This window comes from Sylvia atricapilla, chromosome 13 (assembly GCF_009819655.1).
Source record: "Sylvia atricapilla isolate bSylAtr1 chromosome 13, bSylAtr1.pri, whole genome shotgun sequence".
NCBI lineage: Eukaryota > Metazoa > Chordata > Aves > Passeriformes > Sylviidae > Sylvia > Sylvia atricapilla.
Window position 1 is genome coordinate 18,321,802 of NC_089152.1, and position 16,064 is coordinate 18,337,865.

The 16,064-nt window shown below is 47.1% G+C and overlaps 1 protein-coding gene across 1 annotated transcript; it reads left to right on the forward strand.

Moving 5' to 3' along the window:
• Nucleotides 1–470: 470 nt before the first annotated feature.
• Nucleotides 471–16,053, forward strand: REC114 (REC114 meiotic recombination protein). Its single transcript, XM_066328717.1, has 6 exons — nucleotides 471–641; nucleotides 1,126–1,215; nucleotides 10,106–10,189; nucleotides 13,008–13,190; nucleotides 13,876–13,944; nucleotides 15,850–16,053. The coding sequence occupies exons 1-6, from the start codon at nucleotides 471–473 to the stop codon at nucleotides 16,009–16,011; spliced, it is 759 nt and encodes a 252-aa protein (XP_066184814.1). The 3' UTR covers nucleotides 16,012–16,053.
• Nucleotides 16,054–16,064: the final 11 nt, after the last annotated feature.

Consider the following 16,064-nt stretch of genomic DNA (forward strand, 5'->3'; position numbering starts at 1 on the left):
GTAGCCACGCTGCCCTCGGAGCGGGACAGGAAGAAGAGGAAAAGGAAGGAGAAGAAAGAGAAGAAGGAGCCATGAGGGGAAAGAAGCGACGGCACCTCGTAACCACGAGTCGCCACAGAAAATGCGGCGTGCGCCTTGCCTCGCGCTGATTGGCCAACAATTCCCGCCACTCGCCCTCTCCGTCTTCCTATTGGCTCGTGCTTCCCGCCCGACTCCCGCGCGCCGCCCGCCGCCGCCCCTCAGCGCCCTCTCGGTGCCGCGGGCCCTCAGAGCCCTCAGAGCCCTCAGAGCCCTCTCGGTGCCGCGGGCCCTCAGAGCCCTCAGAGCCCTCAGAGCCCTCTCGGTGCCGCGGGCTCTCAGCGCCCTCAGAGCTCTGCCCGCCGCCGCCCCTCAGAGCCCTCAGAGCCCTCTCGGTGCCGCCGCCCCTCAGCGCCCTCAGAGCTCTGGGCGCCGCGGGCCCTCAGTGCGGGATGGCGGCGGCGGGCGGCGGTCGTGCCTCCGAGCCTGGGATGGCTTCGGCCTCGGGCAGCGCCGGCGACACCTCCCTCCTCGGCAGCGCCACAGTGTGGCCCTTGAAGCGCTACGGTCGCTTCCTCCCCCCGAAGGACGGTGACGATGAGGGGCGAAGCACCTCTTGGAAGGTGCCGGCGGCGCGGGGAGGGTGGCCGGGCGGTGTGGGGTTACTGGCTCTTGCTGTGAGGCAAAAGCGAATAAATGAGGCCTTTCAGGTGTCTTCTTGCGAGTCCCGAGCTAAAGGGGGAATCGGGAGAGGTTTTGCTTCATGAATTATTAATGACAACACATCAGAGTGTTAGTGGCCCACTTTTTTTTTTTTAATTCCTTCATTCAGCAGTAACCTGTGGTATTAAAATCTAGAGATCAAGGTGGAAGAATCCAGAGGGTCGTTCCAAGTAGTTAAACCTGTATATGGAGGTATAATTAGTGAAAAAATCATTTAATGCGCCTCCTATCTGTTGGAGTGGAGGGTAAGTTGCATTAGTGAGATGTGAATTACATACCTGGCTTCTAACAGAGATCTTTGAGACCTTTTATTTGGTACTAGAAATGGGAATCGTAGCTTCTGTGCTTGCAGGGCCAGGTTTTCTTTTGTCTGTCTTTTTAAAGGTGTTTGAATCAAATGAAGAATCAGGCCCTCTTGTCCTTACCATTGTGGAGTCTGGCCATTTCTTTATTTCCCAAGAGCGAACAGTGCTGGTAAGTTTGTCATGCATAAAGAACATTCTGCTTCAAGTTACCATTAGTATTAACTTTGTTTCTTTTCTCAGCTTCATCTTCTTTCACGCTGAGTGGGGAAGTTTCAATTTTGTTTTGCTCCTGGTAATTCTTATATGCTGCTTTCCCTTCACATTTATCAGTATAATACTAAATGCATTATTTCCTGCCGAGGATCAACATTTCTTCGCAGTTCTAAAATTCTAGATTAAGAGGTAATGGTAAGTGTTACTGATGTTGAAAGATATTTGGGGTTTTTTTGTGATTCTTCTGACTAAGAAAACAGAAAAATACACTGTTTAGAAATAGGTAAAACTGTAATTTGTTACGTGGTCCAGCTGACTGCTTGCCAATGACCTTTTAGTATTTTGGTTTGACAGTCTGGTTTATCCAAGGGTTTGTATTTTCTGTGTTGGATGATGAAATTTAACATACAACCTTGGAGACCACATTCAAACTTGTGTCAACTGGTTTTCCTGTAGCCTGCCCTTGCTTAAACATAACCAGCTCCTGAACTAAAGCTTTCACAATGACACCAAAAGGGAAAATTCTGTCTAGGAGGAGTGAGTTTGATGCTCATGACTTAGAAGACCTTGCTGGAAGGTGGAATTAAGTGTGTTCAGTGCACATCACCAGTACTCAGTGGTGATAACGAGTAGGAACTGGCTGATAAATGTGTTAGAAAGGTACTACAAACCACTGGAAGATGCTGCAGTATAAAGATAACAAAGCTTTTTTTAACAGGATGTATAAGAGACTGTGTTGCAGCTTTAAATATGTATCAGCTTATAAATTAGGTTTTACTTAAACTTACAGACATTTCAGTAGAGGGGAGAACCATGGATACCCTTGAATATTTTGCCCTGTGTGTTAGGAATGTTGAACGAGCTAACAGAGTTAGCGTGGATGGCCCTCAGCTCATCTAGTGAGGACAAAGGAAAGAAGTTTTGGAAATGAGAGTTGCTGCCATCCCTTACCACATTCTCCTTGGAATGACTCAGTGCAGGATGCTCCTGTGCCCAGTGGCTGTACCTGTCAGTGACCAGGAGCTCACATTGCTCTAAAAGTCCTTGAAATAACCATAGAAAAGCCAAGAGCAACTTCTGATAACTAACCGAAGTGCAAAGGAGGCCCAGCCCAAAGCTGCAGCCCTTCAAAGACTTGTCTGGCAAAGGCTGAAACTGGCAAGTGACAGGACAGATAAAAGTGTGCTGTTGGAAAATGTGAGGGATCAGAAAAGCTGCTAAAAACTTGGCTGAGAAAAGCACTTGCTTGCAGCCCTTGTGTAGAGTGGCTAGTGGAGCTTTCAGTTAGCTGCTCTGCTTGAAAGGCCAGATGAGGAATTTGTGGGATCTGTCAGGACTGTTCGGTTCTGAGAGACACTGAGATACTGCAGGAAGCTATCACACAGTGCAGGAGAGGACGAACAGACAGGCTTGGTAGATGGGACCAAAACCCAGTACTGAGAGGTCAAAAGATAAAAAAAAAGGTGGTTTGGGGTTTTTTCATTCATTTTGGCCATGCTTCTATGCCAGCCTTAAAGTTGACACACTAACATTTAGAGAGTTGTTAAAGAAAAGTTGCCTGAAGTTGGTTTTGCAGGCTGTTGATTGTTTTGGGTGCAGCTCTTGGAGCAGGTGTGTTTGGCTGGTGGCTCAGGGGTGTTGTGTGTGCAGGACCCACCTGGTGGAGAGGCACTGGGACTGTGTGTGAGCTTGGACCAGCTGCACTCCTCCCACTTGTCCTGTTAAACACAGCTGAGCAGCTGAAACCCCCACCAAATACCAATGCACTGGTTTCCATAGAATCCCAGGGTGATTTGTGCTGGGAGGGAGCCTACAGCTCATCCAGTGCCACCCCCTGCCACAGCAGGGCCACCTTCCACTGTCCCAGGGTGCTCAGAGTTCCACCCAGCCAGTTCTCGAGCACTTCCAGGGATGGGGCACTTGGCAAAGTGTGTCCTGAGCTGCCATGTAATAACAACCCAGGCTGCAGTGCTGCTCAGGCTGTGTTTGCTGCAGAAAGCCTCAGCAATGGTTCATCTCCAGCTGCAGCTGTCAGGGCTGTCACAAAGCTGTCACAGTATTTATCCAGGCTTTGCACGACTAAGTACAGACCGTGCTCGGAGCCTGTCACACTCCAGATCCACCCACTGGGGGTCCATTATCCCGGACCTTCTGTCAGAGGGGATAATGCACAGCTTCTCCTCCAGAGGGGCTGCATCAACTGGGATGGAATGCTGCAGCTGTTGGCATGATTTTACTTGTGCTCTCGTTTCCTCTGGCTGGTCTGGGCTGTGTCCTTTGGACTGCCGAGGTGTCCTCCCACACCTGTGGGCTGCCTTACTTGCATTGAAATTCCCTCTGATGTACTTACAGAGCTGTTCTGGGCTGTGATGGAACTGCATCCTTTAAACTGTTGATGTCTTGTCTTTTGATCTGTCTCCTAATCCCTGCTTTTCAGCCCTTTGGATGTGCTCCAGGCTCCTGGGTTTTGAGGGAACTGGATAACAATTCTTGCAGCTTTGTACCTCTGTGCAGGAACAGGGTGAGGCACAAGATCTGTGTCACAGGGACACGTTTCCTTCTCAACGTGCAGCATTTGTGTTCTTGTAAAATTTTCATTGATGAATAATCAAAGGATTTTTTTCTGATTCTCACCTATAAACAGCACTTGCACAAAAATGAAAGTTGTGAAGAAAAAGAAGTTTCTGTTTTGCTTATGGCTGGATTAATGTCCATAGTAGGAACAATACTCAAGTGTTTCTGATCAAAATATTCTCTCTATGATGGGTGTACTTACGTATTCTCTTAGTGCTTTTAATTTTACTTAAGTAGGAAAGTTAAGAAACCTTTTCCTTAGAGCCCACTGGCTCTTTTATGATCTGTTTCTAAGAACAATATTTATACAATAGCAATAAAATACTCACATATCCTAACAACTGATTTTATAATAAATACAGAAACAACTGTTTTCCTTTCGAAATACCATCTATTCCTTGTGTAATGGAATGAGGAGGAGGGTAAATGGAACTTCAGAGCATGGGACATAAAAATCCCTGATGCGTAAGGCAAGTTAAAGGGTGTTTTGATTTGTTTTGGTTTATTCTTTTTTAAACCAAATTCTTCATTTGATATTAAATTACATAATGTATTTTTAGGGCCTGTTTTTGCTGCAGTGTTGCCTAACAGACTGCATATTTGATGGTAGAAAAACCTCGTTCTTGTATACTGTAGTCAGTGGAATTTTACAGGAATATCTCAACAGCATCTCTGGTAATTTCTGGCCATGCTCAAGATACATCATGTTCCATTTACCACAGTTCTTATTTCCTTTCTCCTCTGTATCAACACATCTTGGAAATTATATTTTGGTTGTTTTATTCAGTGCAATTATTTCTGGTGCTAGAATTCATAATATCCTACAAATGAAACAAATTGAAATTGTGAAGAGGACTTACTTAATAGGATAAAATTAATCCAGAGTAATTGATTTGTGACCTGATCTTTTGAAGTGTAGACTGAATGTCCTTAGTGCCCTCTTGGTCCCCTCATGACTTCTAATAAGCTACCAGTGCTTAGGGTACAGTAGATGGTAACTCATTAATTAGGCAGGCATTCAGCTGGCATTCTCATGTTCCCCATGCTCTCTTTGCAGTGCCTGAAACTCGGGCACCAAATTTTGCAGATGAGATTCACAGCAGTGCCCTGGGCAGAGATGGTCCCTGTGCAATCAGTGGGGGCTCCTGACAGAAACCTGTGGCAGGGCACTGCAAAGCCACAGAAGGTTGTTCTTTTATTAAAGTTCTGCTGCCTCTTTTAGTACCACAATCGGAGTTCAAAAATCTCAGTTTCAGGTTGTTTATTTCAACGTGTGGTGTTGATGTGATTGTTTTGGATGGGCTGAGAGCATCCTTCTGCATCAGCTTTCCCATTTCTGCTTCGTGTCAAGGGCTTCTGCTCTTTGCTTTTCTCCTGCCCCAGTTCTGCTAAAGCCACCTCTTAGAATTTATTTTTTTCTTTTTTGGGGGAGGGGATTAGTATCAGTCTGGGGAAGTAGATATTGTGTATTGGGAATGAAAGAACACATTGGGATGCCCTGAAGAGCTTTAGCCAGCTCATCCCTGAGCACCCAGTTCCCCTCTCGGTGTCCCTGGACAGATGTGACTGGGAAGAAAACCCAGAGCAGTTCAGGTTGTCACTGTCAATATCGAGGTTTGTGCTGAGGTAAGGGCTTATCTTTGCTGTCAGTGTGATCTGTGCCCACGTACAACTCTGCTCCTGCAGGCAGTGTTTGCCCTTTGGCCAAAGCCATTCTCCTGGATTTCCTCCCTCCTCCAGCCTCCCTGCCTGTGTACACACAGAGCACTCTGCCTAATGAGCTCTGCCCTCCTGTGTGCTCTGCCACAATCAAACTGGCTTAAGAGCAAGATTTGAGGGTAAAAAAGGGATAATGCAAAGCTTAACATGCTTTTATTCCTTACTCCTGTCTGCTTTGATTGGTAGGGTTGGGAATGTTTGCAGGGACAACTTTGTGCTTCCCTCACTCTGCAGGTTGTGGGGATTTATGGTTGGGGGTTTTTTGGTTCTTGTTGGCTCTTCTAACCTTGACACAGTTTTCAAGACAGTTTGTGCTGCAGAAATCAAACCTGATGTATTTGGCTATAATTAGATATTGGAAATAGGTATAAAAATGTCAACTTCTGGGTGTCTGAGACTGGAGTGAAATTATGTTAGAAGTTTAATTTTCAAAACTATCCTACAGTCATCAATGGAGGATTTTTTTTCTTTTTAAACAGGAAACTGCTTATTCTAGGGAAAAGGTGTAAAATGGCAACTCATATTCTCTTTTAGGAAGGCAAGGAGTTAAAAATTGCTATTTTTCAGATTTTTACAAGCATTTGATTTAGAATCTATATCATGTTTTGAGCATGTGCAGCTTTTTATTATAGTAACTTATTAATAATTAATAACAAAATCCTTATTGAAGTGATCCCTGTTATCACCACTTACCTGTAAACAACTTCTCCAGTTTTCTGAAAACATCTCAATTTTGCCTGTGCTTTAACATTCTGGATAATTCTTAAACATCATTCACAAGCTTTTTCTGCCTGCTGCTCACACATCTTTATTTTCCTGCCTCCTGAGAGGATGGTCAATAACAATCCTTGCAACTCCACTATCTCAGTTCTCTTGATCAGAACCACACTGTGGGGACACCTGAAAATAACATCACCATTGCTCTGGTGCCAAATGAGGCACTTCCAAGAGAAAACAAGGTGTTGGGCAATAGAAATGTTAAATTGTAATAATACCCACAACGTCACAGCTCAGAACTGGGGGTATTTGAACTTAACACTTTAAACGTAGGCCGTGAACGATGGCTCTGTCCCCAGTGTGGTGAGGAACAGGGTGGGCAGTGCCCTCTGTGTCTGGGAAGAGTGGCCCAGTGTCTGAGCCATCCCTGCGGGTTTGGTGAGCCCTGCAGGAGCTGGCAGGGTGCTCAGGGCAGCACAGCATTCCCACAAAAGTGCTCTCCCAAATCCCTCCTTCAGCCCTCAAGTGGAGCTGAGTGAGGTTTGCTTCCCATTGTGTAGTGGGAAAGGGTTAAGGAGCTGGCTCAGGTGCCCCCCTGGAAGCTTTGGGGGTAGGTTGCTCTGTTTCCCTGGGAATTGTGTCCCACGGTGCTGCCCAGCCAGTGTCACAATGGTGCAGGCAGGATGTTGGCTGAGGCCTGTGGCTTTTCTCCCACCAGCACCACCCTGGCAACTGTGCACTGTTAATTCACACAGTGAAACTCCTTCCATCTCAAGCTGACCTCATCCTTTCCTGCAAAGGCACATTCCCAGCTGAGTCCTTAATCCATAACATGATACAATGCACACATTCCTTGGAGCTGATGTGAACTTGGGGACAAACTGGTGTAGTTGCATTTCATGGGCCTGCTGGAAGAGGCAGCCCAGACTGGAGAATGTCTCTCTCTGAAGCATTCTGGGGTTTAGTTTGTCATTTTTAATACTGGTTGTGGTTTAAGGGCAGACTAGATCATGATTGTGTCCAAGAAAAAAAGCTTTTCCTCCTGAGCTATTGTTTACACATAGTTTTGTTTGAAAACATCTGGCTTGTGCATGAGTGAATCCAAACTAACTGATGCAAGCCAGCATAGCTGAACTGCTACACAAATAACATTTCTTAGATATGGAGTCATTTTCCATTCAGATAGGCTTGCAGTCTAACAAAACATATCATCTATTCCTGTGTTGTTTAGCACCACAGGGTTTCTAAATGCTACAATAAAAAATATTCATAAATCACACACAACACCTTCCACCACAGCTCACAGCCCTCATTACACAGCAGGTTTCTGAATACTGAAATGTGAAGTCAGAACAGAAATATTTCCCGGTCAGTGCTGGACTCGATGGCTGTGAGGCTGGATCAGCATTTCTGGCTCCTGCCTCATGGCAGCTGTGGTCACATGTTGCCTGCTTCCAAAACATTTGGGAAACATCTTGCTTTGTTTTCTCTTTCAGCTTAATTCCACTCAGTCTTCCCTCTGAGGAACTTAGATTTTGGTCACAAATGTAGGAAAGAGTTTTCCTTTACCCCACTTTTGTTACAAATGCAGTCGTGGACAACAACAGGAGTATGTGCCTGACTGAACATTGGTGACCAAACTTGATAAAGTGCTGCCATTTCTCTCCTCACACGGTGAACATTTGGGCTCTTGTGTCCCTGCCCCGCTCTAGGCTGCATTTTGGGGCTTTTCTGACGAATCTTACACTGCCATCTGGCTTTGCCCCTGCCTCTCTGACTGGAGCAGCCATGGATGCCGCCTGCTCACAGGAGCAGGGAGCAGCTGCTCTGTTCCCTGCTCTGGCAGCGTGGTGGCAGCACCAGTCCGGAGGGAACGCTGCTTTGTTCTGTGTCATGGCCCACGGCCAGAGCGTGGCCAGAGTCAGTCCATCACCTGTGGAAAGGCACCATGGACTGCAATCCCAAAATCCTGCCTTGCAGCTTCCGCACCCTGCTCCTGGCTTCCAGCATGGCTCAAGGAACACGTTTATTGTCTTCTTCTCTTGTTGCTCTGAATTCATTCACCTCACTTCATATGCACTGCCCCAGCCCTGGAGTGACCCAGGCCAGCCTGGATGGGGCTTGGAGCAACCTGAGCTAGTGGAAGGTGTCCCTGTCCCCGAACTGGATGAGCTTTAATGTCTTTCCCAAACCAGGCTGTGATTCTGTGACTACAGGGACAGGGATTTTAAAAATAAAGTGGTTAAACTTCAATTTCAGTTAAATAGAATTTGGGGATTGGTGTTGCGTAATAGAGTACATAAATAAAAATTCCAAATGCTGTTTTTCCCCACTTGTTTTACCTCAGAAATGGGACATGAAGAAGAACCTGGGAAACATCAATAAAATAGTTTGTAGGAAAGTTAAACAGTGACTGCCTTTTATAATTTCTTTAAAAAACAGTTATTATTTTAAGAAGACAACATTTGTTCAACCTTCATATCCAGTGAAAGGAAAAACACTGTAAAACCAGACTGAATATGGGAATAGCTATGTTTAAATAAACAGCTGGTGTGTCTCCAAAACAGAAACTACTTGAAATGAACAGGACAAGCACAAGTGGCTACAAATTAAAGTGGCCTGGTGAAGGAATGGGTGAGAATTCCTTCACTGACAGCATTTTGGGGCTTGGTTCAGCCTCTCTCCATTGCTCACCAAGTGATCTCTCCCTGTTGTTTTGACCTTTAGGCCTCTTAGCACATCCTGCCTTAGGGCACTCTGTGTTCAGTGCAGAGAGACCCTACAAAGGACTGGCCCTCTTAGCTGCTGTCAGCACCTGCTCTTACAGCACACAGGGAAATTCTTCTCTCCCTCTAAAGCCAGATCTTTTGGGAATGGTACTTCCCTGCTGGCTGACATTCTGGAGTCTGTCACAGCAGATGTCTGCCATCCAGTCTGCCTTTGGTTCAACTCTTCACAGCTTTTGAGAGTTTCCTCTGTAAAGTGCAGCTAAAAATCTACTTGCAGTTGCTGCATGAGACAGTGAAGCCAGTGCCAGCACAGTAAAGGAGCGGAGTCACTGAGGTCATTCCTGTTCCAAAACCAAATGGCAGATGGTTTTTCAGCCTGGACCCACCTAAGAGGGATGGTGTCTATGGCAAACACCACTGGCCCTTCAGGATGGACATGACTAGTGGGGCTTGACCCCTAGGACCCCTGGAAAGCAGGCTGGGCTCAAGCCTAGGTCACTGAAAGTATTGTGAGTTTGGATAAAACAGGTGCCCGATTTCCTCCCTGTCCTAACATTAATTGTTTGGGTTTTCCCCCTGGACTTTGCTAAGCAATGCCTCAGAGTGCCTTGGGAGACAGTCTGTTGCCTTGCAGTTGTTTTTCACGTTCCTGGGGTGTTTTTACAGGAGGCTGAGCAGTCTGTCGAGTTTGAAGAGACTGACAGTGATGCAACGGGAGTGTTAAAACGTCTTTATCCAATTAACAAAGCTCGGTTCCCTGAGTTGGCACCGGGAGCCACGGCCTTGGATACAGCGGGGCTGTGCCATTCCCCGGGTTCGCCTGCCCTCTGCTGCCCTCCCGGGCAACTTCAGCACTCAAAGCTCCAACTGCAGCTGCTTTATTCTGCTTTTCAGGGGCTTTCACAGCATGCACAAAGATAAATATAGAGAGGTATGGAAACCAGAACGTACCTTGACACGGTGTTGTTAATGGATTTAATCCTGGAGTGGTAAAACTTCCAAAACTGCACAACTGCAGATCTTCATTAGGGCTTTAATGACATCACAGAATTTAAACGTGCTCCTGGGTGCTGTTTTGCTGTGCCACTGCTTTGTGCTTTATTTCAGGAAGGCTTTTCCCTGATTGATTCCCACAAGTGGCTGAAGATAGCGAGGAAAGCTGAGTGCCTGCTGCTCCGGGCACAGGCCAAGGTGAGCTGAGCTGCTTGGAACATTCCTGATATGTAACACAGATGGGGAGAAAATCGCTCATTTTTGGCTAAACTAAACTAGAAGGTTTAAATCATCTGTGTAAATTAAAATTTTATTTTTTACACTAGATACTAAACAAGAATGGATTGAATAATCCATTTTGTAACTGCTGATAATCAGTTTTTAGACTGCTTTCTGCAAGTTAGCTGCCTAAACAGCCAGACTGGCTTTATTTCACAGTCTATCTGCCACAGCTAACAAAAAGATGAAGTAAATCTCTTCCAAGATAACTCTGAGTCAGACTGCAGCTCAGCAAACAAACTCTAACCAAGCAATTCCTGGGCCATTTTGTGGCTCCTGGCACAGCAGCAGCAGGCTGTGGTTAAGGTATTTGGTACTCAAGGAAACAAGATGGACATTGGTTTCTGCTCTCCAATGAAAAGTGGTTGGTTTGCCTTTAAATAATCAAACAGCACTGTCTTCTTACCAATTTATATAAAAATCTCAGGGTTTTTTGTTCTTAGATGAACTCTGATACTCTGTAAGTATCTTAGTGTTTTAAATTCATGGGTTATGCCTGAAACACCTCTGCACTCTGCTTTCTATCAGTTTGTTAGAAAACCTGAAGACAGCTGGGGCAGGGATTAGTTCTGATGAACCAGCAGAGGTTGTTCCTTCCCAGTTACCAGAGCCAGTCCCCCAGTGCAGCATTAAGGGATTCTGCTGCTCCTCACCAGCAAGGCAGAACCAGCATCCCACTCACTGTGAGGCTCCAGCAAAGCTCTGAGGGGCAGCTCAGGAAAGGAGGAATATTAACAGTCTGAAATTAATTTGGTGCATCTCAGTGTTTACTTACCATAAATTCACACAACTTCAGCTGGATTCAGTGGCACTGCAGTGGTTCTACCACACAGCCTCTCTACTTTATATCCTAACAGATGCAGCTTCTGTGCTTATCTTTATGATCAATTTCTGGTTGATCGTGTACTCCTTGTTTTTTGTAAGTTGTTAATACTGCATTTACAGTGCAACTTACTAATCACTTCAAGTATGGCTTCAATAGGGCACTGTGGGCTCTTAGCCAGCAGAATGAGTTTCAAAACTGTGAACAGGAACATGGTGGATGTTCTTAATCATTCTGCAATAAATCATTTCCCTTCATATTGTTTTCCTTGAGCTCAGCTCCCCCATCCCAGCATGGAAGAGGTGCAAATTTAATGATTCCATGACCTCAGAGTTTTTAATACTTCGGCTCTTGTGTAGTTCAGGTGTGAGTGCCCAGTCCTCAGTTTATGCTATAAACCTTGACATATCACAGCCCTCTTTCCATAGAGGAACAGTGTTTCATTTTCAAAGTCCACCGTTGTTTATAAGCTGCAAACTGAACTATTTAACAGTCCTTATGAGAAACTCGAGGGAGTCCAAATAGCTCAGCTTCAAAATTGATTTGGGGGCCTAAACAAGCAAGTGCTCTTTGAAAGTGTCCTGAAGGAGCTCCACCTAAGTTCCTTTTCTGTCACTGAAATCAGAACTCACCTCTCTGGCATCCCACAGCTCAGTGCCTGGGTCTGTGAGGCTGCCCCAGTTCCTTAATTAATGAGGGCCAATCCAACTGGGCACTGGCAAATGAGTGCTACACTTCATATTACTTGACATTCTTCCCTTTAAAGAGCACTGAGATGGGCTTTTGTGCTTACCCTGCCCTAAAAATCTCTTTATGTGATTCAAACATCTTCAAGCAGCAGGCATGTAAACACAGGGGCTGTCAGGAGCTGGCTCGTCTCTGAGACAGGAACTTTAAAGTGAGAGGTGTCCTTGCACTCATATTCCAGCAGCCCAGCAGTGTGGAATTTAAATGGGCATTGAAAATGGGTTTGACACTGGAACCTTAGGAAGATGAAGACCTAAATAAGCCAGGCTGGGCCAAGGAGAGTTTGCTGCTTTTCTAGTACTTTAGGTTTTTTAAATTTCAAATTTCGAGATCAAACAGAAAGTTCCATTAATTCACTCTCTAAACACTGAATATGCACCTACCTTATATCACCTCAAAGTGCTTAGGCCAAGCTTATCACACACCATAGATTCCTACCCCCATTTCAGGGCAGTCTGCTGAACCCAGGGCACTGATTAAAAATATCTGTTGTGGTACAGCCCAATGACCTACTCTGGGTCAGAGCTATCTGGGAGTTTTCAATAACTTTTAGTATCATTTCACTCTTTGAAGTAATGTATTTAAATTTCCTGCACTCCTATTCAACGTGCTGGTTTCTGTTGAGGGAACATTTAGATGAGAGCCAAACTGAATGGTTTAACTACACACAGGCAGAGCAGGTAGGGTTGACTTCGATGCATCAGGAACATAAATCCTAACTGGAACATGTCATTCCCAGAATTTCTTAGTTCAAATCCAGAGTTCTGCTCACCGTTGTGTCATTTGTCACAAATAACTGCAGAGTTGGCACACCCTTACAGGATGCTACCTGCAGCAACAATAAAACTTAATTTTCCTGCTACATGTAAAAGTTGAGTCCTGGCAAGGCTTGTGCACTTGGCTAAACCTTGAATTAGGGACAGGTGGCCCTGCATCACTTACCCTTTTCCTTGCGTATTTTTTATCTGATTTTCAACTTGGCAATCAGACTGGTTAAGCTGCTGGGAAAAATGAAAATACAGCAGGGAAAAGCCGTTTATTTGTTTTTAAATCGGTGCAGTGATCCATAAATCTATTGCCTTCTTCCCAACTCCAACAAACGGGGATTGAATCCAAGTGGTTTGAGGGGCTTCCAAGTAAATTTGATTTCCCTGTGGTTCCGAGCAGAACGAGTGCCGCATGTTCCGGGTGCAGTTTGGAGGCAGCTGCAGGGAGGAGATGCAGCAGCACTGCTGCAGCTGCCTGCAGAAACTCAGCCAGTACGTGCCTGTGCAGGGGACTGAGGAGCACAGCCAGCAGCTCTGCCACGGCCTCAGCCAGGACACCCAGGCCATGGACACTGAGCACACGGTAAGTGATCACACACGCCCCCAAACAATCGCTGCTGCCTGGGAGAGCTGGGCGTGACGAGTGTCTCACAGCTCTGAGACTCTGTGTGAACCAGGAGTTGGCAAAGGAGTTGTACAGGGTAAAAAATGATCAGAGCCACAAAGTAACCCTGCGTCCTGCCTCCTTTCTGGGTTTACCTGCTTCCAGGTTGCAGTGGCAGTAGCTGCTATGACTGCCTATTTACAATATGAGCCTAACCTGGCACATCTAAAAGCAATTTTGGGAGGAACAGAATGTTTCCCCTCTTCAAGATAAAGTCCTGAGGAAACTGGAAAAGGCAGAGACAGACAGCATTTTCCAGGGTGATTATCTGAAATCTCTGCTCTCTTGGGTATTTAGATGCAAAAGCAGCAGTGTGCTCTTGTGAGCATCCATACACAGCATTCCTTGAAGTTACTCCTAGGAAATAGTTTGTAACTTCAATTTAGCCATGCACTAAGGGCCTGCAGTTAAACTGCCATGTCTTTCATTTTTAAAGACTGGAGCAGATGTGCATGCAGGTTCCATAAAAAGATGCCTTTCTACTGCAGAAGGTAGCTGAGCACATTCCCTTCCTGTCAGCACTAAAAATGGAACTGCTTCCCCCCCTGCACATACCCACACTCTGCTTGGTAACAAGCCCTTATTTGCATTTGGTATTTTCTAGCCAGATGAGCCTCTCCCAGACTCCTGCACAAGCCTTGGAGAAAGAAGATCTGTGGCACAGCTCGCACAGGTAAAGAACAAACATCTCCTGTTCGGGGCCTGTAACTGAGTCTGAGAATGAGCTGTCTCAGATTCCATTTTCCATCTGGGAAATGCCTTCCCTGAACACTGGGATGCCATCATCTACACCAACAGAACACTGGATCTGTGTGACAATCCAGAGGCAGGGAATAAGCAGTAAAACAAGGTGTTTGGTGGTGTAATCACCCCATTTGAATAGGAACAAATGACACACTGAGAGCAAAGAAATACCCAGGGGCAACATCCAAATGAATGGCTCTGGCACTGGTTTGACTGCACAAATGACTTGTGCAGAGCAGAGCTGAAGCCTGAAAATACCAATCATGGAGTCACAGAATATCCCATCTAGCCCTGCCCTCTGGCAGTGGGAACCCATTCCCCTTGTCCTGGCATTCCAGGCCCTTCTCCCAAGTCCCTCTCCTGCTCTCTGGGAGCCCCTTTAGGTACTGGCAGGGGCTCTGAGACTGCCCTGGACCCTTCTCGGCCCTCAGCAAAGGATCCCCCATATTCCATGGACAGCTCCATTGAGCAGTTCTGGGTGAATCCCTGGAAGTCAACTGTTGCTTATTTACTGGAAATTCAGGCCAGTGCAGAAGCAGATGAGAAGAAAACTGCTCTTTTCTGCTTCTGTGCAGTTGCTTCTGTGTCTTCCTTACCCTTTTGTATTCACTGGGGGAGCACAGAATCCCAGACTGGGCTGGACTGAAGGGAGCTCAAAGGTCTCCTCATTCCAACCCCAGTGCCCCGATGCCCAGAGTTCTCCCACCACCACGGGAAAAAGCTGAGAGAGGGGATTAGCAAGGATGAAAAAGATGTTTTAACATAAAAGCTCCATACTTTACTTCTAAAAGACATTTGGCTGAATGAAAAGCCTGGAACTGCACACTTGGTTATCCCTACACAATCCATGTGGCAGGATGTACAGCTCATAAAGAGTGTACGCTAATTACAGAATGGACACCCACCAGGAAACCATGGGGCCCAGGAAATCTGCATTTCCAGGGTACATTTCCAACTGGAATAAGTGCAGGGGCATTTGACATGGTGTAAAAGCTACACTGGAAACACACATGGGCATCAGAGAAAAGCTCACATACAGAAATCATTCTGTATGTCACTGACACCATCCCGAGGGCACCAAAGCCGGGCAGCCCCGGCAGGGAGCAGGGCTGGGCTGTGGCTGTGCCGTTCTGTATGTCACTGACACCATCCCGAGGGCACCAAAGCCGGGCAGCCCCGGCAGGGAGCAGGGCTGGGCTGTGGCTGTGCCGTTCTGTATGTCACTGACACCATCCCGAGGGCACCAAAGCCGGGCAGCCCCGGCAGGGAGCAGGGCTGGGCTGTGGCTGTGCCATTCTGTATGTCACTGACACCATCCCGAGGGCACCAAAGCCGGGCAGCCCCGGCAGGGAGCAGGGCTGGGCTGTGGCTGTGCCATTCTGTATGTCACTGACACCATCCCGAGGGCACCAAAGCCAGGCAGCCCCGGCAGGGAGCAGGGCTGGGCTGTGGCTGTGCCATTCTGTATGTCACTGACACCATCCCGAGGGCATCAAAGCCGGGCAGCCCCGGCAGGGAGCAGGGCTGTGCTGTGGCTGTGCCATTCTTTATGTCACTGACACCATCCCCAGGGCACCAAAGCCGGGCAGCCCTGGCAGGGAGCAGGGCTGTGCTGTGGCTGTGCCATTCTTTATGTCACTGACACCATCCCGAGGGCACCAAGGCCAGGCAGCCCCGGCAGAGAGCAGGGCTGTGCTGTGGCTGTGCCATTCTGTATGTGACTGACACCATCCCGAGGGCACCAAGGCCAGGCAGCCCCGGCAGAGAGCAGGGCTGTGCTGTGGCTGTGCTGTGTCCCGAGGTCAGGGCCCCCTTCCCCACGTTCCCTTTGCAGTCGGTGCTGCGGCAGCGGCCGGAGCTGCCCCCGGCGTTGCGGCACCCGGCGTGGAGCGCGCGGGAGCTAGGGCCCTTCATCCGCCTGTGCCTCCTGGACCAGAACTTCCCAGCCTTCGTGCAGGACGTGGAGAGGGAACTGCACAGACTGGCCGAGGAATGAGGCACACCTGGCACTCCGGTGATTAAAGGTTGAAAAACAAGGCCTACAGCGGT

What these genes read in the sequence shown, in the direction of transcription:
- REC114 (XM_066328717.1), top strand. Translation starts at nt 471, where the DNA reads ATGGCGGCGGCGGGCGGCGGTCGTGCCTCCGAGCCTGGGATGGCTTCG. An exon ending in GGCGAAGCACCTCTTGGAAG is followed by an intron (nt 642 to 1,125) that starts GTGCCGGCGGCG and finishes GTCTTTTTAAAG; the next exon opens with GTGTTTGAATCAAATGAAGA. An exon ending in CCCAAGAGCGAACAGTGCTG is followed by an intron (nt 1,216 to 10,105) that starts GTAAGTTTGTCA and finishes GCTTTATTTCAG; the next exon opens with GAAGGCTTTTCCCTGATTGA.